General features: G+C 41.6%; 1 protein-coding gene across 2 annotated transcripts in view; it reads right to left on the bottom strand.

Annotated features, from left to right (window-relative positions):
• Positions 1-24,573, bottom strand: part of PLCE1 (phospholipase C epsilon 1) — a 131,376-nt gene that overhangs the window by 70,856 nt on the left and 35,947 nt on the right. For both annotated transcript variants that reach the window (XM_087702600.1, XM_087702601.1), the window contains exons 3-6: positions 23,252-23,547; positions 9,698-9,843; positions 7,706-7,964; positions 4,598-4,812 (exon numbers count right to left, since the gene is read on the bottom strand). In XM_087702600.1, the coding sequence (XP_087558726.1) occupies positions 4,598-4,812; positions 7,706-7,964; positions 9,698-9,843; positions 23,252-23,547 (916 nt within the window). The remainder of the gene's footprint in view (positions 1-4,597; positions 4,813-7,705; positions 7,965-9,697; positions 9,844-23,251; positions 23,548-24,573) is intronic.

Raw genomic sequence — 24,573 nt, 5'->3', positions numbered from 1 at the left:
TAAGGCTTCTTTTCAATGTTGATGTTACTGAGATTTTATTCTGATTTTGGCCATGTCCAGATGTAAACATACTTTCTTTCCTGCAGTTCTTATGCTTTTATTATGAAGACCAGAGGTGGGTTCCTCCCAGTTCAGCCCGGATCGGAGCGTTGCATAAGCACACGAGTGCGCCCGAAACGGTAGTACTACTGTACCGCGCTACTACTGACTACTGTAACGCGGTCTACATGGGGCTGCCCTTGAATAGTGTTCGGAGACTAGAATTGGTCCAGAATGCGGCCGCGTGAGCGATACTGGGTGTACCTAGATACACCCATGTTACACCTATCCTCCGTGAGCTGCACTGGCTCCCTATTGGTCTCCGAACGCGCTTCAAGTGCTGGTCATCACCTTTAAAGCCCTACATGGCCTAGGACCTGGATATCTCCGTGACCGCCTCCTGCCACATACCTCCCAGCGTCCAATAAGATCTCACAGGATGGGCCGTCTCCGGGTGCCGTCGACTACACAATGTCGTCTGGCGGCTCCTCGGGGGAAGGCCTTCTCTGTAGCTGCTCCGGCCCTATGGAACGATCTACCCCCTGAGATCCAGACCCACCCCACTCTCTCGGCCTTCCGAAAGTCTGTTAAGACCTGGCTGTTCCGGCAGGCCTGGGGCTGTTGATCTTTGACTGAGCTTCAGCCCCACTAAGATTGAGTGCATGTTGTGAGAGAAGGAAGGGAGGGAGAAAAGAAAAGAAAGAGAAGGAGAGGAGGGAGGAAGAGAAAGAAAGAGAAGGAGAGAGGGTAGGAAGGAGAAGAAAGAGGGTAGAAGTAGGAGAGAGGTAAGGGAAGGAAGAAGGGGACGGAGACGAGGAAGGAAGTAGAGAAGGAAGGGAGGGTGAAAAGAAAAGAAAGAGAAAACAAGGTGGTGTCTTAGCAGGTGCGAAGGATGGTAAACAAAGCATTCCAAATTATACCTTATAACCTTTTAAATGGAATAATAATAATATAAGAATGGCAAAGAAAAAGAATAACTATGTGGGCGTATACCTATAACTGTATGGAAGAGAATAAATGACAGTAAAAATATAAAGCACAATGTAGGTAAATAATACTTGGTCATAAGTAGCTAAGTATAAATAAATATAAAATTGTACATAAAAATGGATAACGAATAAGGAGATTATGAACGAAAGATGGAAATGTATAGTAGGGAAAACACTAACTGCAAAGAAACCGATTCGGAACTGGGGTATGATATACGATGGAACTTATTGTTTCCATGTTGTTTTTAAGTCATGTCTTTGTTTCTGTTGATGTGCTCGTGTGTTTAAAATAAAAATTTATTAAAAATGGGAAAGAAATTAAAAATAAAATTGCCATGCCTGCCTGCTCACAAATCACATTTTCCGGGCAATGGCAGGGAGAAAGAAAGACAGTGATTGCGTCCGCTGGCTTCAGAGCCACTACCAAAACTTTGACAAAATTACCGCTGTGAGTATTTCTGCCTAAATAGATTATCCCCGTTAACAGGAACAGCAACAACAACAACAAAAAAAAGGATGAAACATGGACTGATGATTAAGACATGGGGACATCTGGCTGCTCTGTGAACTTGGATGAATAAGCATACTGCACATAGAAAGTTCTCCTGGAAGCAATGTTTTCTGTTTTGTAATGTCATTATTTTATAACTTTATTATCATTATACGGCAGAATTGCTTTGCAAGAACACCAAAAGGTTTGTTTTAGTTGTTCACTAGGAGACGGGCAGCAAATAAATTCAATATATGAATGAATGCATTTCATGAAATAATTTGATAGCTGGGTGCAATGAGGTCAACAGCCCCAGGCCTGCCGGAACAGCCAGGTTTTTACAGCTTTCCTGAAGGCCATGAGAGTGGGTGAGGTCCGGATTTCTGGGGGTAGCTGATTCCACAGGGTCGGAGCAGCCACAGAGAAGGCTCTCCTCCGGGGGCCCGCCAGCCAACACTGTCTGGCTGACGGCGTCTGAAGGAGGCCCAATCTGTGGGATCTTACTGGCCGCTGGGAGGTATGTGGCAGTAGGCGGTCTCGAAGGTACGCTGGCCCTAAGCCATGTAGGACTTTAAAGGTAATAACCAACACCTTGAATTTCATCCGGAGACCAATTGGTAGCCAGTGCAGCTCGCGGAGGACAGGTGTAATGTGGGTGTACTTCGGTGCACCCAATATCGCTCGTGCGGCCGCATTCTGGGCTAGCTGCAGTCTCCGAACGCTTTTCAAGGGTAGCCCCATGTAGAGCGCATGATGTTGCCTAAATGTTTACTATTACCTGGGATAGATTAGATAAATTGATTAGACAGACAGACAGGCAGGCAGGCAGGCAGACAGAGGTAGGTAGGTAGGTAGGTAGGTAGGTAGGTAGGTAGGTAGGTAGGTAGGTAGATAGATAGATAGATAGATAGATAGATAGATAGATAGATAGATAGATAGATAGATAGATAGATAGATATGACAGATTGGATGGAGGGATGGCTAGATAATAGATACATAGATATAGATAGATAGATAGATAGATAGATAGATAGATAGATAGATAGATAGATAGATAGATTAGATAGATAGATAGATAGATAGATAGATAGATAGATAGATAGATAGATGATAGATGATAGATAGATAGATAGATAGATAGATAGATAGATAGATAGATAGATAGATAGATAAAGATTCCTGTTCAAAGAAGATCATAGCATCAGCAGCACTTTATAAATTTAGAATAAAGTTCGGCTGACAGATAGTAACTTGCACAGACCACCCTGTGGATTTCACAGGGGAACAGAATTCTATTCTTGGGTCATAGACCTAGGATAAATGTTATCTCTCTATATCCCAGCTGTCAACACTTAATTCACCAGGAAAAGAGAAATAATAGCAGTTATTACTTTTCTTGGGGATACAGTTGAAGCAGAGTAGTTTAAAAAAGTTTTCATTGCTCCCTCAGAACGTTTATTTAAGTGCACGATGTTCTGGACTCAGCTGTTTTCTCACCACACACATAGAATTGGGAGATCCGAGAACAGAGAATAACAACCTTCCCGTATGTCATAATTAAAACAACACCTGTGCTCTCGTGTGAATATTCAAAGAACTTACTAACTCCGATAAGCTCCTCCTAAAATAATTCGAGAATCTCAGATAGCATGCCCTTAAAAGTAACGGGATTAGGAACAATAATAAATAATCTTTGTTTCGACCGAGTTAGAATGCTATTCCAGCAGGATACAATGTTCTAAGCTAAGATCAACAGAGATGGCATGATGCTATTCCTGGCATCGCTGACTTATGTCCTAGCTGCATCTGTAGGCTGCTTAAAGCTTCATGTACAAGATGAAATAATTTTGCCTGAAAGTAATTACATGATGAGGGAATATAAAACGTAGAGAGAAAGATTCCAAGACTCTTAGAACCACAACTCCACGCATAATTCTTGAGAAAAGGACTGGATCGAGAAGTTCAACTACACCTTTAGTTTAAGTTACGTATTCTCAAATTACAATTAGGAATATACATTTTAAAATGTATATCTCTCTCTCTATAAAAATGGCTGTGTGTGTGTGTGTGTGTGTGTGTGTGTTCATTCTTTCCAGTATAACTCTGGAACGCCTTGAACAATTTCAACCAAACTTGGTACACGGATTACTTACTTTCTGAAAAAAAAATACTGTGAGAGTAAGGCACCTCTAACACCCCTTGCGGGGTGTTCTGTTAAGATACAGCCTGTTGTGCCTTAAAATGGCTTCTACTGTACGGCACAGTGGAGTTGCCATGGTAACGGCTTCACAGAACTCCACAAGGGGGCTCCCTCTGGTAAAGGGGAAAATCCAACCTTAGACATTGCGTTTGCTCCAGACATTTCCCTCCTATAAATAAATATGTGGGCAACGCCAGGTTATCAACTAGTAATTATACATACATACACACACACATACATACATATCAATATATACATACGTATATATTGTATGTAATATGCATATTTAAACTCACATTCTGCTCAGCTGTATGTAATGTTAAAGATCAAAATATAATTTAGCATTTTTAAAATGCCTTCCCCTTCATACCATCTCTCTTCCTCTTCTGAAGAGCCGAGGTGGCGCAGTGGTTAGAGTGCAGTACTGCAGCCACTTCAGCTGACTGTTAGCTGCAGTTCGGCGGTTCAAATCTCACCGGCTTAGGGTTGACTCAGCCTTCCATCCTTCCGAGGTGGGTAAAATGAGGACAGCTGAAGTAGCCTGCAGTGCTGCACTCTAACCACTGCGCCACCTCGGCTCCTATATTTCTGATGAGGGTTGTCAATATAACCACATTTTAAAAAATTACTTAATGATGATATTGCTGCAGGAAAAAAAGATATGTAAAAATATAAGAAAAGTACGAATGGGAGTTGTAGCAATGTTTCGTGTCTATGAAATTCATCCTTATTGAGTTGAATTCTGTGGGTATATATTCTTACAAATTTCAAGGGTTCCCCTATGCCTTATATTTAAAACTTACGTACATTATAAAAATTTTAATGCTCCAACTTGAAGATATAAATAAATTTAAAAAAAATTGTTTAAAAAAACCTTACGGATAGCGAGTTTTCTCCTTCAAAGAATTTTTTCTGGAATTTCCGCCTTCATATTCAATAAAGTTATCTTCTCCATCTTCGGACTCCAAGCTTCGGTTACAGCTTCGAATTGTTTGGAATATGTAATTAGCCATAGATTCTTTTTCTATATCATGTAGACCATCTTGACCTATCCTTTGCAAATAGTTATCTTGACCACTGTATTCTGCAACAAACTAAAAAAATAAGAGAAAGTATTAAGTATTGACATTATAACTATTCATAGCTAAAGATTATTATACATACATACATACATACATACATACATACATACATACATACATACATACATACATACCAGAGGTGGGTTCCTACCAGTTCTCACCTATTCGGTAGAACCGGTTCGTCAAATCTACCGAACCGGTTAGAAGAGGTTCCACCAGTGGACCCGGAAAGCAGGCCACACCTACAGAAGAGGTTCCAACAATTTTTTGAAACCCACCACTGGTCCTTGGATATGATTATTCTACACTATCATGCTCATATTTATAAAACTCAGGGCCTCTGTGAAAGGTAAGGATGACTACTGCGTTTGTGGTGCAATCAGAACATTGCGTGTGTGGAAGTTGTTTTAATGCAAACCAAAGATGCCTTTTAAAAAACAAGTTTACATCCTATTCTTATGCATGCCAGTGCTGTGTGTGGGGTCATTTAAGGTGGTTCTGACAAGTGTCGTCGGCATCTTCATATCCGGTCACATGGGTGGCAAGCCACTCCCATCTGGTCACATGGGCAGCAAGACACTCCCACAAAGGAGGCCACACCCACAGAGTAGGTTCAAACAATTTTTGAAACCCACCACTGATAGATAGATAGATAGATAGATAGATAGATAGATAGATAGATAGATAGATAGATACATACATACATACATACATACATATATACATACATACGACATCTTAGGGATACAAGTAGTTACTACTTGAACCAAATAACATAGATTATCCAGCAATGATTCTGGTCAACTGGGATCCCATTAAATCTACTACCAGCTCAAGATTCACTCATCCTTCCATCCTTCCAAGGTCGGTAAAATGAGAACCCAGAGTGTTGGGGGCAATATGTTGTAGAGCCCAGGTGGCTCAGTGGTTAAATGCAGCACTGCAGGCTACTTCAGCTGACTGCAGTTCTGCAGTTCAGCTGTTCAAATCTCACCGGCTCAAGGTTGACTCAGCCTTCCATCCTTCCGAGGTGGGTGAAATGAGGACCCGGATTGTTGTTGGGGGCAATATGCTGACTCTGTAAACCGCTTAGAGAGGGCTGAAAGCCCTAGGAAGCGGTATATAAGTCTAACTGCTATTGCTATTGCTATTGATATTGTAAACTGCTGTGAAGCACTGTGGAGCAGTATATAAGTCTAAATGCTATTGCTCTCATTGTTCATTCCTATCCATACAACTTCACAGATATGCCCAATGGAATTGAATGGGGGTCTATTCTTAGATAAATAGGGCTAGGCTTTCAATGGGAATATACCAATGCCACATACTAAAATGTCCTTCCGGAATGTCTATCATTAATTTTGCTTTGGCACTTCAGCTCACAGAACAGTCTTTGTTTTCGATAACACTGATATTGCTGTTATGGTAAATTTGAAAGGTCATTTGTTTGGAAATAATGACAAAACCAGAATATTTCACTGTGGAACATGGGAATATATTTATTGCATTTTGGCTAATTTAGAAATCAAGGAATTTTCAAAACTCTAGCAGCAAATCCATAAGCCTTAGGGAGTTTGGCTGTTTTTTTTCCTCTTTCCCATTAACATGCATTCTTTAAGGAGACACATTGTTAGCTAGTCGTCCCAAAAACTATTTAAAAAAATCTAGTAGGGGACTATTTTGTATAAGAACTTAATCAGATCTTAAGAATTACATTGAATGTGTGAGTGTGTGTATGTGAGAGAGACATTTAATAACCTTACTAATTAATTCTTTAACCTCAGTAAATCTAGAATAGCAATAGCAATAGCAGTTAAGATTTATATACCGCTTCCTAGGGCTTTCAGCCCTCTCTAAGCAGTTTACAGAGTCAGCATATCGCCCCCACAATCTGGGTCCTCATTTCACCCACCTCGGAAGGATGGAAGGCTGAGTCAACCTTGAGCCGGTGAGATTTGAACCGCCGAACTGCAGATAGCAGTCAGCTGAAGTGGCCTGCAGTACTGCACTCTACCCACTGCGCCACCTCGGCTCTTAACCAAATAACCCAACTATTCCTTTTATTTATTAATTAAAGCTATTTATTGGCCGCCCATCTTTCAAATTGCAACTCTGGTCAGCTCACAACACATTAGAATAAAAAAGAATATCAACAACACGTAAAAAGCCATCAGCAAGGCCACAACAATGAACAGACCAGTGACTCCATCCAGCCACCTCATTCTCTGTCGCTCCCTTCTTCTTTTTCCCTCAATCTTTCCGAGCATTAGGCTTTTCTCTAGTGAGTCCTTCCTTCTCATTAGGTGGCCAAAGTATTTGAATACTTGTCACTTATAAAGCCCTCCATGGTATTGGACCTGGGTACTTGAGAGACCGCCTGCTGCCAATTACCTCCTCTAGACTGATTAGATCCCACAGATTAGGCCTCCTCCGAATTCCATCCGCCGGCCAGTGTCGACTGGCGACTACCCGGAGGAGAGCCTTCTCTGTGGCCGCTCCGACCCTCTGGAACGAGCTCCCCATGGAGATTCAGACCCTCACCACCCTCCAGACCTTCCGCAAAGCCCTTAAAACCTGGCTATTCCGACAGGCCTGGGGCTAAAAAGCTTCTACCCCCTTCTCGAATGGTATGACTGTTGTGTGTTTTAAATTATGTATTGTTGCACGTTGTTTTAATTTTTGTCTGTATCCCCCTCCCTTGGTTGAGTTGTGAGCCGCCCTGAGTCCCCTTCGGGGGAAAAGGGCGGCATATAAATAAAATAAACTAACTAACTAACTAAGATAAAACATTATTGCAATTGTAAAGGCTTCAACCAACCAACCAACCAACCAATCTTTGCAATTTACACACGCACACGGAAATATAACAACTGTCTTAGATAAGATTGTTCGCGGATTAAATTACCTCTAGTGTTTCATCCTGAGAATTATACTGCGGACAAAGTCGGATGACACTTGCAGCCCCGTCCAAAACTTCGTAGAGCTCTTTTAAAAATACACCACAGAAAGGAACTACTTTACAGCCAGGGATATTCAGAGCCCTGTTGACAACTTTTCTATATTCAAACGATGATTCATGTTGCGCCATAGCATCTTTCAAGCTGCGCATGGTTTCAATATCAGACTGGTCCATGAACTGCCACATTTTTAAAACTTTTCTTGACCTGTTTGGAAAACATATGAAAGTTTACTTGCTTGTTTGTACATAACCTTGTTAGCAGCAATAACAAACGTCATTAATGCAGGTATGAAAATATCATTACTGGTATGCAATTACAATTGCACAATTAATCATGTTATCCATATAAACCTCACAAAGGATATGCCTGCTTTATTTCTTTGAGGACAGTGTTCTGTCCTAGGACATTACTTAGTTTTAGTGTGGTCTGGTAATATAAAGTACCTAGCAAACATTTAGATGTACATGCTCTAAATCAGAGTTCCCCAGCGTTTTGCAGACCCGCTTTGCGGACTGGGGGGAAGGGATGGTTCGCGCAAGCCTGCCGCTCACACGAATGGAGCACTCATGGACATGTTTGCTTACAGCTCAAGCAATGTGTTCGCTGGCTGGCCATTTCCATGGCCCAGTTGCAAATCCCTCATGGCCCACTATTGGGCAGCAGATATATATCAGGTTTGACGAGACGTGTTAGATTTTAATGTAATTTGACCCCACATGTATACTGTTTTTTCTTATATTTTCATTATTATTATTATTATTATTATTATTGTACAATTGTATCACAGCGGCCAGTTGTTTCGCCGGATTTGGCATTGGTTACTAGTCGGGCCCCACCCAGGGGCCTAGGACGTCGTAACGTATTTTCGTTATTATTATTATTATTACTATTTTTTCTTTAAAACTAGGATATGTTAAGCATATTGACATGTAGCGGAAATACACCAATGAGAGGAGGAGTGGGAAACAGAAGGGAGAAGAAAGATGGGAAAAGAAGGATAGGAGAGAGGGTAAGGGGGGAAGATGAGGAGGATAAGGAGGAATGGATTGTAGAGAGAGGAGCAGTAGAAAGGGAGGGGAAGTAGGGTAGAAAACGATGATGGAGGGAGGATAGATAGTTGGAGGGTGGTAGAAGAAAGAGGTGTATGGAGAGCAGAAGAGTTATAATGGGTTTCTATTTTTCTGGGCATTGTTGACAAGAGGAACTGATGTAATTATTATTTAATACTATATGATACGGACTATGTATAGTATACATGTGAGTGTGTGTTATGAAAATGGAAATAAAAAATATTTATGATTAAAAAAAAGAATGCTATGAAATGTTATGACAAATGGACAGAATGAAGAAACTACAAATATTTTCAATTATAAAGCTTCATTTAGATCTTGCGTCTGTCCTGTCTCATTAAGTCACTTTTATTTTCCAATGTGCATATTTTATTGAACGCGAATGAGAGAAGATATGGCTGCAGGAGAAATCATGACTGATAATGAAAAATGGGGCAAGGATTTTTAACATGGTGGATTCGATAAGATATATTCTAAATTTATCTAAAGTATGCCTTTCCTTCGGAGCGGCAACTAGCACTTTTTCTTAACTGTGTTTAAATGTGGTGCTAAGAGATTGAGAAGTTTTTTCCCCCGTTTTCCTTGTTTATCTTTCCGTAAGATAAACGAGCTCCCTGAGTTTTCTGAAAAAAAGACCCGTCTTTTAAACGATATAATAACCTCCGTCGTCCATCTTATTCAATTCTGTCAAAACATTTATAATCATAAACTCAGTGGATGAGGATAAAGGATAACGTTCAACACAATGACGGATGGAGGGATATTCACCATTTATTTATTTTTAAATGGACAAGTGGTATATAACAGATGCTGTAACATAATCTATCCCCCTGGGTTGTCATCATGTCAAGAATGAGCTTCAAGTACCTGAGGCCTGCCAAGAATTCCATTACACCATTGTAGTTGCCCATGTTCCAGCAGCATTTTGCCACATGTATTATGTGGGAGAAAACCTCTCGCTTTTCCTCCATAGACCCTGCAGTCAGGATCAGCCATGTCACCCAAGAGCTTACCTTATTAAAAAGAGAGGGAGAAAGGGAAGCAGGAAACATTATATTGTATTTTTAAATTGTTATTCCCCCCCCAAAAAATGTTTCAGTTTGTTTTTCAAGTGAATTGTACAACTTATATGGTTCAGGTTTATTAGATTTATATGCCGCCCTTCTCCCAAGGACTCAGGGCGGCGTACAACATTAAAAGAAACACATAATACAAAAGTTAAAAATAAATAAATAAATAGAATATCCCAAACAAACACAATTAGAATTGACAATAACATTGTTTTAAAAAGAATTCAAATTCAAATTAACAATAATCAATACTTTGATTTGTTTTGTTCAAGCCAGGCTGGCTTGCTGGAAAAGCCGACTTTTTAGGGCGCGTCGGAAGGACCGGAGGACGGGGATTATGCGACGCTCCGGGGTCAGCTCATTCCAGAGGGAAGGCGCTCCCACAGAGAAGGCTCTACCCCAAGGGGGTCGCTAGCCGACACTGTCTGGCCGACGGCACCCTGAGGAGGCCAACTCTGTGGGATCGCACTGGACGGTGGGAGGCTACCGGTGGCAGTAGGTGGTCTCGCAGGTACCCTGGGCCTAAGCCATGGAGCGCTTTAAAGGTCATAATTAGTACCTTGAATCGCACCCGGAAGACAATTGGCAACCAGTGCAGGCCGCCTAAAAGGGGTGTAACATGGGAGCACCTAGGTGCCCCCCATGATAACCCACGCAGCTGCATTCTGGACCAGTTGAAGCCGCCGGATGCTCTTCAAGGGCAGCCCCATGTAGAGAGCGTTATAGTAATCCAGGTGAGAAATATGTCATATTAAAGGTGGAAAAAATTATGAAATAATTTATCTTGGTCTGGTGTTTTTTTTTTACATCTCAACAACCTGACATTTTAATAGGGGTGTGTAAACTTTTTATATCCAGTGTAATCAATTATTATTGGGGTGCATAACACTATGTAATGTACAAAATCCAGAAATCAATATTTTAGCTGTATCTAAGTAATTTTCACTGTCATGGTCAAAATATGTAAAACTAGCTATGACTGAATTACAACTAGCTTTTTTATACAGTGTGCATATAGAATGATAGATTGCTAACTTTAAAGAAAAACGCTAAGGCTTAATGTTTAGTAACATTTTATGGTTCCGCCACAAAACCGCGTTCGACTAAAGGGCGCTCGACGAAACCGCGTAGCTGACGTCATCACAGCGCGACAACAGCGCGGAGAAAAAAGCACGCTGTAAACGCTAAACCTAAAATTAACCCCTAAACCTAAACCTAACCCCCCTAAACCTAATCCTAAACCTAACCCTAAACCTAACCCTTAACCTAACCCTAAACCTAACCCTTAACCTAATCCTAACCCTTAACCTAACCCTAAACCTAACCCTAACCCTTAACCTAACCCTAAACCTAAACCTAACCCTAACCCTTAACCTAACCCTAACCCTAACCCTAACCCTAACCCTAACCCTAACCCTAACCCTAACCCTAACCCTAACCTTAACTTGAATCGGCTTGCTTTCTAAGCGCTATTTAAAGCGCCCTTCTTTCTCCGCGCTGGCTGTTGTCGCCCTGTTGATGACGTCAGCGACGCGGTTTAATCGGGCGTGGCTTAGTCGAGCGCGGTTTTGTCGTGCCACGACATTTTATAACTATAAAGTTTTAAAATAATAAACCTTTTTTTAATTACAAACCCATGCTCTTTCTTTAAATTATATTTTAAAACATTTTACTTTACGTCATTTGCAAGGAAAGCATGAATGCATTTTCCCCTCACCACCATCATTTTAAATACATATCATTTATCACTGTAAATATTTTAAGAAAACAAATTCCAGAAATAATTTTAAATAATTAAAACTCTCAGAACGCTTCCTAGGTTGCCAAACATGTAAGATACATCTACTTTAACTTGGTCTAACTCACATTCCCAATATGACTTCATTGTTAAATTCCATATTAGGTTCAGTGAGAGTACTCATTTCAACTCATAATTTGTTTGAGGGATCAAACCTGAACCATTATCTAACACTTAGAAAATGCAGTTCACTTTCCCACAACATTAATTGAAAGAAAAGGAAAAACAGGAATATAGAAACACCATATTTCACATGAAAACATAATTCAAACCAACTGGGCTATTTTATAGAGAGATTCCCAAGAGTTTTGGTTTTTCCCCATTGTATAAACACTTATCAACATGAGATAATAAATGCAATCTTTTTTTCCTCTCTCCTCCATTTAGTTTTCTTCTTCTTGGCTCCTGAAGGATTTATAATTTATGTTTACTGACATTCTTTCAGTAATGAGAGCTTCACATGCATTTCATCATCTTTTAACAGTTAGATTTAAAGACACATAGCAAACTTGGCTACAAGACTGTACTAAAGTAACTGAAAGCTATTTATAAAGGGGGAAAATTACGCCGTCAAAAAAATCAAATATCTTATTTGCAACAATATATGCCTGATCATGGAACAAAAGCAGACGAGCCAGGTTAAATAAATAAATAAATAAATAAATAAATAAGAAGATTCCAAGGGAATACTAGGGAACAAGATTAAACTGTATTGTTGAATACCATCTTTATTTATTAAATTTATTTATTAAATATATTTATACGCCGCCCAATCCCGAAGGACTCCGGGCGGCTTACAAAAAATATAAGAAAAAAACACACATAACGATAAAAGAAAACAGTTTAAAAACAGCAACAGGCTCATAAGAGCCGAGGTGGCGCAGTGGTTAAATGCAGCACTGCAGGCTACTTCAGCTGACTGCAGTTCTGCAGTTCAGCGGTTCTAATCTCACCGGCTCAAGGTTGACTCAGCCTTCCATCCTTCCGAGGTGGGTGAAATGAGGACCCGGATTGTTGGGGACAATATGCTGACTCTGTAAACCACTTAGAGAGGGCTGAAAGCCCTATGAAGCGGTATATAAGTCTAACTTATACTTGTACTTGAGAGACCACCTGCTGCCAATTACCTCCCACAGACCCGTTAGATCGCACAGGGTCGGCCTCCTCCGGGTTCCGTCTACCAGCCAATGCCACCTGGCTACCACCCGGGGGAGGGCCTTCTCTGTAGCAGCTCCGGCCCTTTGGAATGAACTCCCCGCGGAGATTCGGACCCTCACCCCTCTCCAGGCCTTCCGGAAAGCCGTCAAAACCTGGCTGTGCCGGCAGGCCTGGGGTTGATGAGTTTATTTATTTATTTATTTATTTATTTATTTATTTATTTATTAGACTTATATACCGCTTCATAGGGCTTTCAGCCCTCTCTAAGCGGTTTACAAATTTTTTTAGCAAATTGAGTCAGCAACTTGCCCCCACAGTCCGGGTCCTCATTTCACCCACCTCGGAAGGATGGAAGGCTGAGTCGACCTTGAGCCGGTGAGATTTGAACCACTGAACTGCAGATCATAGTCAGCTAAAGTGGCCTGCAGTACTGCACCCTAACCACTGCGCCACCTCGGTTCCCCTCCCCTCTCAACTTGTATGGCTGTATGACTCTTGTGTATTTTAATTACGTGTATTGTGTTTGTATCCCCTTTCCCCTTTTGAGTTGTTCGCCGCCCTGAGTCTCTCCCGGAGAAGGGCGGCATACAAATAAATTAAATCTTAATCTTAATCTTAACTGCTATTGCTATTGCTAAGTAAACTGGTTACCAACACATGGACTTTAACTTACAACCATCCGTTTAACTCGGGGTGAAAGTTATAAAAGCCTTGGAAAAATGGGATTTGCGATCTAGACTCACACTTATAACAACCACACCACCTCTGCATTCAGTGTAATAGATCAGAGGTCCCTGATCAACTGGGCCACGCAAACAAGCGAAACTCCATCCGCGGGATGCAGGCAATATGTGAAACCACGCCACTCTGGTCCATGGAAAAACCTTTCTCCAAAGAACCGGTTCCCGGTGCTCAACAGGGGGCCACTGTAATCGAGTTTTGCCGTGTTTTGGGTTCGGTTTCAAAAAAGTGTTTCGGACTATACACAGTTCATATATGGCGCTCTACATGGGGCTGCCCCTGAAAAGTGTTCGGAGACTACAATTGGTCCAGAAGGCAGCCGCGCGAGCGATATTGGGTGTACCGAGATACACCCATGTTACACCTATCCTCCGCGAGCTGCACTGGCTCCCTATCGGTATCCGAACGCGCTTCAAGGTGCTGGTTATCACCTTTAAAGCCCTACATGGCTTAGGACCCGGATATCTGCGAGACCGCCTCCTGCCACATACCTCCCAACGGCCGATAAGAACTCACAGGCTGGGCCTCCTCCGGGTGCCGTCGACCGGACAATGCCGGCTGGCGACCCCTCGGGGGAGGGCCTTCTCTGTAGCTGCTCCGACCCTATGGAACGATCTACCCCCAGAGATCCGGACCCTTCCCACTCTCTCGGCCTTCCGAAAGGCTACTAAAACCTGGCTATTCCGGCAGGCCCGGGGCTGTTGACCTCATGAATGAGGTCCAGCCCAGCCTAGATTGAGTGCATGATGTGTTCCCTTTTTAATCTGTTTTCTCTTCCTTATTTTTAACTTTTATCTTTTTAGAATTATATCCCTGTAAGCCACCCGGAGTCCTTCAGGATTGGGGGGCATATAAATTCATTAAATTTGAATTTGGCACCTCTCTAAGATACTGAAGCAATTGTGCCCTTTCTCAGAAGTTTGTAGTAGTTTCAGAGGGCAGTCACAAGATCCTGGAAATCAGAAAAGTCAAAGCTGCCTTAAAACGTTGCGGAAAGGCGTTGTGTCAGTTCTCTCCAAAACACCTCTGGATAGTGAGTTTGAAATACTGCACAGCATAATTAGTAAACATGCACAATTCCCAAAGAGATCTTAATTGGAAACAAATGTAATCTAACCAATACAATAAAACAGATTATTAAACAGTATCAGCCTAAACAGACTTGAGAGGTTTGTGTCATATTTCATCCCTAGTACAAGTAACGCATAGCTACAGAATTTTTCAGGGATTAAACTGTACACAGCATAGTTTTTGACAGTTGTCCTGGTAACATAAACAGAAGCTTGTCTCGCATCCAGCAGAAAAGGCCATACAGAACCATTAAGAATTTTCAGAATGCTTCAAAAGTAACAATAGAGAGCATGGAAAGGCAATATTTTACACTTTTGCATCTTATTTATTATTTGACTTATATACCGCTTCATAGGGCTTTCAGCCCTCTCTAAGCGGTTTACAGAGTCAGCATATCGCCCCCAACAACAATCCGGGTCCTCATTTCACCCACCTCGGAAGGATGGAAGGCTGAGTCAACCTTGAGCCGGTGAGATTTGAACCGCCGAACTGCAGCTAACAGTCAGCTGAAGTGGCCTGCAGTACTGCACCTTAACCACTGCGCCACCTCGGCTCTGAATGTTCCACATTCAAACTCTCCTTAGTCAATCAGATGAATTCTATGCTCTTTAGCAGTGCCCTCCCCAACCTTTTGGGCACCAGGGACTGGTTCCATGGAGAAAGGCTGTTCCCTGGGCCAGAGGGGACATGGTTTTGTGTGCTGCCTGCACCGCGCAAATGGGTCTTCGCTTGTTTACATGGCCTGGTTTCTGGCATGCCACGGACTGGAAGTTGGGGATCTCTGCTCTATAGCTTTTATCTGTTTTTGTCTCCAATTTTGTCTTAAGTAAAGTAGAGCCGAGGTGGCGCAGTGGTTAGGGTGCAGTACTGCAGGCCACTTCAGCTGACTGCTATCTGCAGTTCAGCGGTTCTAATCTCACCGGCTCAAGGTTAACTCAGCCTTCCATCCTTCCGAGGTGGGTGAAATGAGGACCCAGACTGTGGGGGACGATATGCTGACTCTTAGAGAGGGCTGAAAGCCCTATGAAGCGGTATATAAGTCGAACTGCTATTGCTATTTCTGGGTGAACAATGCTAAAACGATGTGTAATGCATTTTAACTCTTTTATAATTAAGATCACAATCCAAAATAAGAGTATAATAACTGTAAAATATAACGGCAATCACCAGCAAAGAATCTTGATCACACCTCTTCTGTGGCTAGAATCAAATAGGAAATCTCATAAGCCATCCACTTTTAAACACTGTCAAATGCTTAATCCCAAGCCTGTCAGCTAAATTTATACATGAGTTATTCAATACTAAATCTTGTTTGATTGAAATTGTAGGCACATGCCATAACATCTTTTTGCCTTTGACGGCAAGCAATGGATACTCCTACTTAATATCTCAACTATACAGGTAGTGTTTGACTTATGATGGAGGATACAACTATATTCTACATAGGTTAATTTTTACCTCCTAAACTGGATTCACGCTTTCAAGGGCAGTGGAAAACATTTCCCAGCTACAATTGTAGAAAGACGGATCTAGAAATGTTTTCGGTTGTGTTTGGAAGCGCTACCAGGCAGCAAGAAAACATATAAACAAACAAACAAGCAAAACGCACTCGATTTCCTTCTGCAAAAACTTGTAAATATTTAATAAAACATGATGAATTAACTGGTCTGCTTGAAAGGAGTAAAACAGACCAACGAAGCACCTTTACCAGTTTAATCCGATGATATACTAATTCAAGCATACTGTTCCAAACAAGGACTGGAAACATTTCGCTATTTATACAAACATAATATTTTCTAAAGGTTTCTGCAAGCTCATTTAAGTTTTCAAAAGTTCTGAACAGGGAATGAAATATTTATTTACATTCCACTGCTGAAGCAAATTTATACTTTTAAGCCATCTCGTTTTGGACTGCTAAGAGAGTTAAGCTGTCCTACACACATTCATTACATAACAGTCATTTTACCTCTATAGGGTTGCAATAGACACGTAAATAGGTAAACATAACGTTATACGGGAGTGGAAAAACATTTCAACTTACTTTTTAAAAAGTAAATAGCAATAGCAGTTAGACTTATATACCACTTCATAGGGCTTTCAGCCCTCTCTAAGCGGTTTACAGAGTCGGCATATCGCCCCCACAATCTGGGTCCTCATTTTACCCACCTCGGAAGGATGGAAGGCTGAGTCAACCCTGAGCCGGTGAGATTTGAACCGCTGAACTGCAGAACTAGCAGTCAGCTGAAGTGGCCTGCAGTACTGCACCCTAACCACTGCACCACCTCGACTCTAAATTGATCCAAGAGCAAGTTAATTTACTGATACTTTGGTGTAACTTAGAAGTTTAACAGATGGATAGATGGTGAATGTATTGTTTATATTGTTAACTATGGTTTTAAATAATTGAGTGGCCTTTAAGAGATTAAATTACTCTAAAAGTTTGTCCCTTTTCACTTTGTGAGCAATGGCTATTTACAGCTTTAAAATAAAACCAATTGACACTCTTTCAAGACAGGTATACCAAATTTTGTTGCTGTTAGTTGCGAAGTCATGTCTGACCAGGGGTGGGTTTCAACCGGTTCGCGGCGGTCCCCGCGAATCGGTTGGTCGGTGAACCCGGAAGTAAGTAACTTCCGGGAACGGCGAAGGGCCCAGCCCCCGCCCACGCTCCTTACCGGTCTTTGAAGGCTTCTGCCCTTCCACACAGGCGCATGGCACATACAGCTCCTGTGCGATTCTCCGCGAGCAGCTGGATGGCACATACAGTGCCTGCGCGAGTCTCCGCGAGCAGCTGGAGCATTGCGCAGGCGCTAAGACGCATGCGTGAACTGCGCGCGTGCACGAGGACGCCGCCGGCCCCGTTCCAACCGAACCGGTTGGAACGGGATTAGCAACCCACCCCTGTGTCTGACTCATTGTGACCCCATGGACAACGTTCCTCCAGGCCTTCCTGTCCTCTACCATCTCCTGGAGTCCATTTAAGCTCACGACGACTGCTTCGGTGACTCCATCCAGCCACCTCATTCTCTGTCGCTCCCTTCTTCTTTTGCCCTCCATCGTTCCCAGCATGAGGCTCTTCTCCAGTGAGTCCTTCCTTCTCATTAGGTGGCCAAAGTCTTTGAGTTTCACCTTCAGGATCTGGCCTTCTAAAGAGCAGCCAGGGTTGATCTCCTCTAGGATTGACCGGTTTGATCACTTTGATCACAAGAGCCGAGGTGGCGCAGTGGTTAGGGTGCAGTACTGCAGGCCACTTCAGCTGACTGTTATCTGCAGTTCAGCGGTTCAAATCTCACCGGCTCAAGGTTGACTCAGCCTTCCATCCTTCCGAGGTGGGTGAAATGAGGACCCGGATTGTTGTTGGGGGCGATATGCTGATTCTGTAAACCGCTTAGAGAGGGCTGAAAGCCCTATGAAGCGGTATATAAGTCTAAATGCTATTGCTATTGTTATTTGCAGTCCAAGGGACTCGCAGGAGTCTTCTCCAGCACCATAGTTCAAAGGCCTCAATTCTTCGATGTTCAGCTTCTCTTATGGTCCAACTTTCACAGCCATCCATTGCAACTGGGACAATCATAGCCTTGACTACACGCACTTTTGTTGGCAGGGTGATGTCTCTGCTTTTTAGTATGCCGTCTAGATTAGCTTGTTGTAAAAATCCTATCTCTACATTCGTAGATATTATTTCCTTCTAAAAGGGACTGAAAATATTGACTATTCCTTTTTAATCTAAGCAAAGATTTTTTTACAAGAAGCCAGTTTCACTTAACACATAAAACTGTCTTACAATGTTTTTATATTTCATGGTCAACCACACTAGGACTCTAAGGCCTTTACACATTGATTTGATAATCAAGTTAAATTACACAACTCCAAAGAGTTCAACTTGTAAGATGAATGTTTAGCCGCATCAATCCAAAAGTTCTTTTCTCAGAGAATAAAAGCTATTAAGCAATCAAAGTGCTAACGCATATAATAAAATGCTGTTACTTAGTGGAGAATTTGCAAGAAATAATTGTGGGCGAGTCTGAGGTATGAAATACTTTTCTTCCATTAAGTATCAAGAGTCTGTCATCTAGAAATTCATTCTGGCTCCCACAATATAAATATAGTGAATTATTTTTACAGGCAATGCCAGAAAGCAGTTACATTTTTTGGCCAACCAAAACATGACTCTTCTCTCTGGAATCTTTCTTTCCCCAGATATAATAATATCTGCATAAGGGTATATGGATATTTTGAAGAGCATTCTAGGCAAGCCACTAATTTTCTGATCTTGTTATATAGGTATTTCTTTCTTTTTTCTTTTCTTGTTCTTCTTGTTGGCGCAGTGATTAGGGTGCAGTACTGCAGGCCACTTCAACTGACTGTTATCTGCAGTTCAGCGGTTCTAATCTCACTGGCTCAAGGTTGACTCAGCCTTCCATCCTTCCGAGGTGGGTAAAATGAGGACCCAGACTGTGGGGGCGATATGCTGACTCTGTAAACCGCTTAGAGAGGGCTGAAAGCCCTATGAAGCGGTATATAAGTCTAACTGCTATTGCTATTGCTACTTCAGCTGACTGCTAGTTCAGCAGTTCAGCGGTTCAAATCTCACCGGCTCAAGGTTGACTCAGCCTTCCATCCTTCCGAGGTGGGTGAAATGAGGACCCAGACTGTGGGGGCGATATGCCGACTCTGTAAACCGCTTAGAGAGGGCTGAAAGCTCTATGAAGTGGTATATAAGTCTAACTGCTATTGCTATTGCTACTTCAGCTGACTGCTAGTTCAGCAGTTCAGTGGTTCAAATCTCACCGGCTCAAGGTTGACTCAGCCTTCCATCCTTCCGAGGTGGGTGAAATGAGGACCCAGACTGTGGGGGCGATATGCTGACTCTGTAAACCGCTTAGAGATGGCTGAAAGCTCTATGAAGTGGTATATAAGTCTAACTGCTATTGCTATTGCTACTTCAGCTGACTGCTAGTTCAGCAGTTCAGTGGTTCAAATCTCACCGGCTCAAGGTTGACTCAGCCTTCCATCCTTCCGAGGTGGGTGAAATGAGGACCCAGACTGTGGGGGCGATATGCCGACTCTGTAAACCGCTTAGAGAGGGCTGAAAGCTCTATGAAGTGGTATATAAGTCTAACTGCTATTGCTATTGCTACTTCAGCTGACTGCTAGTTCAGCAGTTCAGTGGTTCAAATCTCACCGGCTCAAGGTTGACTCAGCCTTCCATCCTTCCGAGGTGGGTGAAATGAGGACCCAGACTGTGGGGGCGATATGCCGACTCTGTAAACCGCTTAGAGAGGGCTGAAAGCTCTATGAAGTGGTATATAAGTCTAACTGCTATTGCTATTGCTACTTCAGCTGACTGCTAGTTCAGCAGTTCAGTGGTTCAAATCTCACCGGCTCAAGGTTGACTCAGCCTTCCATCCTTCCGAGGTGGGTGAAATGAGGACCCAGACTGTGGGGGCGATATGCCGACTCTGTAAACCGCTTAGAGAGGGCTGAAAGCTCTATGAAGTGGTATATAAGTCTAACTGGTATTGCTATTGCTACTTCAGCTGACTGCTAGTTCAGCAGTTCAGTGGTTCAAATCTCACCGGCTCAAGGTTGACTCAGCCTTCCATCCTTCCGAGGTGGGTGAAATGAGGACCCAGACTGTGGGGGCGATATGCCGACTCTGTAAACCGCTTAGAGAGGGCTGAAAGCTCTATGAAGTGGTATATAAGTCTAACTGCTATTGCTATTGCTACTTCAGCTGACTGCTAGTTCAGCAGTTCAGTGGTTCAAATCTCACCGGCTCAAGGTTGACTCAGCCTTCCATCCTTCCGAGGTGGGTGAAATGAGGACCCAGACTGTGGGGGCGATATGCCGACTCTGTAAACCGCTTAGAGAGGGCTGAAAGCCCTATGAAGCAGTATATAACTGCTATTGCTATTGCTATTTACTCATATTTTGACCAGGATATTTTTGATGTACTGTATGATGATGATTTTGCAGATTTAAATACAAAACAAATCCTAAGCACTCTACTGCCATACAACGTAGATTTATATAAAACTGCAGGCCACTTCAACTGACTGTTATCTGCAGTTCAGCAGTTCTAATCTCACCAGCTCAAGGTTGACTCAGCCTATTGGCTACCTATTCACTAGGTAGCCAATAATTCTAATAATATACACGATTCTGTGGTTATTATAATAGAACCTAATACACATTTAGCCATTTTGAGCAACAATGCCAGTTCCATTGTACCTTGAATCATGTACCTATTATGCGACTAAATTATCTCACTACCGTATTACACTATAATCACATCCTGATTCAGCTCAGGAAAACTGCACAGCAGTATATGTTATACACTTGCTAATTGCACTGTTGGATTTCAGTCACGCTCAAATAAATTAGACAGAAAATAAGTTTCAAGTTTGCTTTGAAAGAAAAACAACACTATTTCCTTAAGAACAAGTATAGTACATGAAAGTGCTTTGGATGGGGGATTATAAATGAATACGTAGAATCTGTTAAAAGAGTTTAGAAATGCTTGCTTTGTATTCTTTTCAAGTTATTAGGAAAACTATCTTTACTCCCTAACAAAATGGTCGAGCAATTAAATTATAAGCTCTCTGCAACAATCCAGTCCATTTTTACAATCACTCTACTTGTTAGAAGATCAGGATTGGCAATTATATTAAATTAATATTTGAATTAATATGAGTTAAGGGAAGAGATGCACCAAAGCATGTTGTAACCAGCTGATATACTTTTTCTTTTTTATAATAGATACCTGTGTTCCTTTTTTTTCTTTTTTCTTTTTTCTTTCCTGCCTTGTCTTTTGTCCTTTTTGTCCTTTTTGTTTTATTTTTGCATTATTATTTTTTTTGCTTTTTCTTTTTGGTTTTTTTCTTTTCCCACTGGTGTGGGCATGTATTGTTTAAGATTATTACCTTTATTAATATTTTTAAATAATAATTACAGTCAAATGAAAATGGATATATGACGATGGTGATATGTATGAATAGCTGAGTTAAAATGCTTGAGTTAATATGAGTTATATTTGTTGACTGTGGAGGAGATGTATCAAAGTTTATTTGTGATCAACTGATACACTTTCTATAGATGTAAAGAAAGATGTTGTACTTGTTTCAAATTAAAATTAAAAAATTTTTTTAATAAAAAAGGATTGGCAATTATAAACTTCCTCGGGCAAGAACCATGGTTCTAGTGAACCATGGTCTAACTATTAAACACTGTCCTTCATTCTCTAAAAAATATTCAACCCAATACTCAACATACAGTTTACGTCAGGCTTCAAAAACCAAGAAAGACATGCTATGTTACTTCAAAGTAGTTTCTTTTATGGGTCTTCACCTGTAGATAGTAAGCTGGCCAAACTAAAGCAAACTATGCTTTATGCCACCACTATGAGCCCTGGTGGCACAGTGGTTAGAATGCAGCATTTGTCAGAGTATTCATGAACTGGAATAGGACATAGCCACAGGTCAGCCATTGGGGACTGACTGGAAGAGGACATGGCAACGAGGTCAGCCAATGAATAGGCATGGTAACAGGTCAGCCAATGAGTCTTTTTTGGAAACAGAAACGTAAGTAAGAAGTCTGGGCGTGGCTTTATATGAACGCACATTTGTGAAGCAATATAGCAATAGCAATAGCAGTAGACTTATATACCGCTTCATAGGCCTTTCAGGCCTCTCTAAGCGGTTTACAGAGAGTCAGCATGTTGCCCCCAACAATCTGGGTCCTCATTTCACCCACCTCGGAAGGATGGAAGGCTGAGTCAACCCTGAGCCGGTGAGATTTGAACCGCTGACCTGCTGATCTAGCAGTAGCCTGCAGTGCTGCATTTAACCACTGCGCCACCTTGGCTCTTAGGAGGGAAGGAAGGAGGGAAGGAGAGAAGGAGGGAGGGAAGGAAGGGGAGTGGCAGAGAAGAAACGAGGGAAGGAAAGAGGGAGGGAGGGAAGAAGATGCCTAACTCTTGATGTCTATAACGATTTCGTTATTATGGAAATGTCTCGAAACGTAGTCAAATGTAAAGCAAAACAGTGGCGGATGTTGTATTGTCTTTTGCAATCTATTGGCTGTTGTATTTTTCTTTTACTCATAAAAAATAATAATAAAAACTAAAAATAATAAATAATAAATAAATAAATAAATAAAATGGCAGCTACATCAAGAGCCAAGGTGGCGCAGTGGTTAAATGCAGCACTGCAGCACTGCAGTGGTTAAATGCAGCACTGCAGGCTACTGCTAGATCAGCAGTTCAGCGGTTCAAATCTCACCGGCTCAGGGTTGACTCAGCCTTCCATCCTTCCGAGGTGGGTAAAATGAGGACCCAGATTGTTGGGGGCAATATGCTGACTCTCTGTAAACCGCTTAGAGAGGCCTGAAAGGCCTATGAAGCGGTATATAAGTCTAACTGCTATTGCTATTGCTATATTGCTTCACAAATGTGCGTTCATATAAAGCCAGTCTGAAAAGTTCATCAAAGGGGAATGCTCTCTTCACTTGAGACCCATTCAAGCTGTCCTTAAAAAAAACATATAAACAACATGCAGAAGATAACCAAAATCCTCCACCTACCTCATTGAACCGTGTCATCAAATTTTCAACAGCACTCTGTTCCCCATCCGGGACAGAGAGAAAAGTGGCTTTGACGGATGCAAGTTTGTTCCGGCATTCCGCATTCCCCAGATCTCTGGTTAAGAAGCAGAGGTAGTCAATCGGCAATACTTTTCTGTAAAGCTCCAGCTCCTGCTCCATCAGGATACTAGCAACTTCCTCCGGGAACTGAATGAGATGCTGCAGTTCTACAAGTTCTTTACTGACGGTGGAAGTGAGGGCGTTGGATGCGGCCATTGACGAACTCAACTGTCGTTCTAAAACAAATAAAAGTAAAAAGTATTATTATTATTATTATACGATTGTATCACAGCGGCCAGTTGTTTTGCCGGATTTGGCATTGGTTACTAGTCGGGCCCCACCCACATTATTATTATGATTATTATTATACAATTGTATCACAGCGGCCAGTTGTTTCGCCGGATTTGGCATTGGTTACTAGTCGGGCCCCACCCAGGGGCCTAGGACGCCGTAACGTATTTTCGTAATATGCGTGCAGACCCGAGCAGTGCGGCTTTTTGCATTTGACCGATGGGGATTTTTGTCAATTTTTAACTGTTTCAAATGTAATTCCAGTGCTTTTGGAATAGCACCCAGTGTGCCTATGACCACTGGAATTACCACTGCTGGTTTGTGCCATAGTCGTTGAATTTCGATTTTTAAGTCCTGGTATCTTGCGATTTTTTCAGGTTCCTTCTCGTCGACCCTGCTATCCCCTGGTATTGCGATCTCTATGATTGTGACCTTGTTTTTCTCAACCAGTGTGATGTCTGGTGTATTATGCGCCAGCATTTTGTCGGTTTGTATACGGAAATCCCACAAGATCTTGACCATCTGATTTTCGGTGACTTTTTCAGGCTGATGTTCCCACCAGTTTGTTGCTGTTTTAATATTATAATTTTTGCACAAATTCCAATGGATGATATTATTATTATTATCATCATTATTGTTATTATTGTTATTATTATTATTATTATCATTATTATTATTATTATCATTATTATTATTATTATTATTATTATTATTATTATTATTATTATTATTATTATACAATTGTATCACAGCGGCCAGTTGTTTCGCCGGATTTGGCATTGGTTACTAGTCGGGCCCCACCCAGGGGCCTAGGACATTGTAACGTATTATTATTATTATTATTATTATTATTATTATTATTATTATTATTATTATTATCATCATTATTTAAATTTATAGGCCGCCCAATCCCAGAGGACTGCCAGCATTTTCTCTTTTATCATCAGGTTTAATTAACATTTTACAAGAAA

The sequence above is a fragment of the Thamnophis sirtalis genome, unplaced genomic scaffold (assembly GCF_051295495.1).
Source record: "Thamnophis sirtalis isolate CommonGarterSnake01/CBP01778 unplaced genomic scaffold, rThaSir2_p1.2 scaffold_15, whole genome shotgun sequence".
Classification (NCBI taxonomy): domain Eukaryota; kingdom Metazoa; phylum Chordata; class Lepidosauria; order Squamata; family Natricidae; genus Thamnophis; species Thamnophis sirtalis.
The sequence above is the reverse complement of the archived record's forward strand: the minus strand, read 5'-3'. Positions and strand labels throughout refer to the sequence as shown.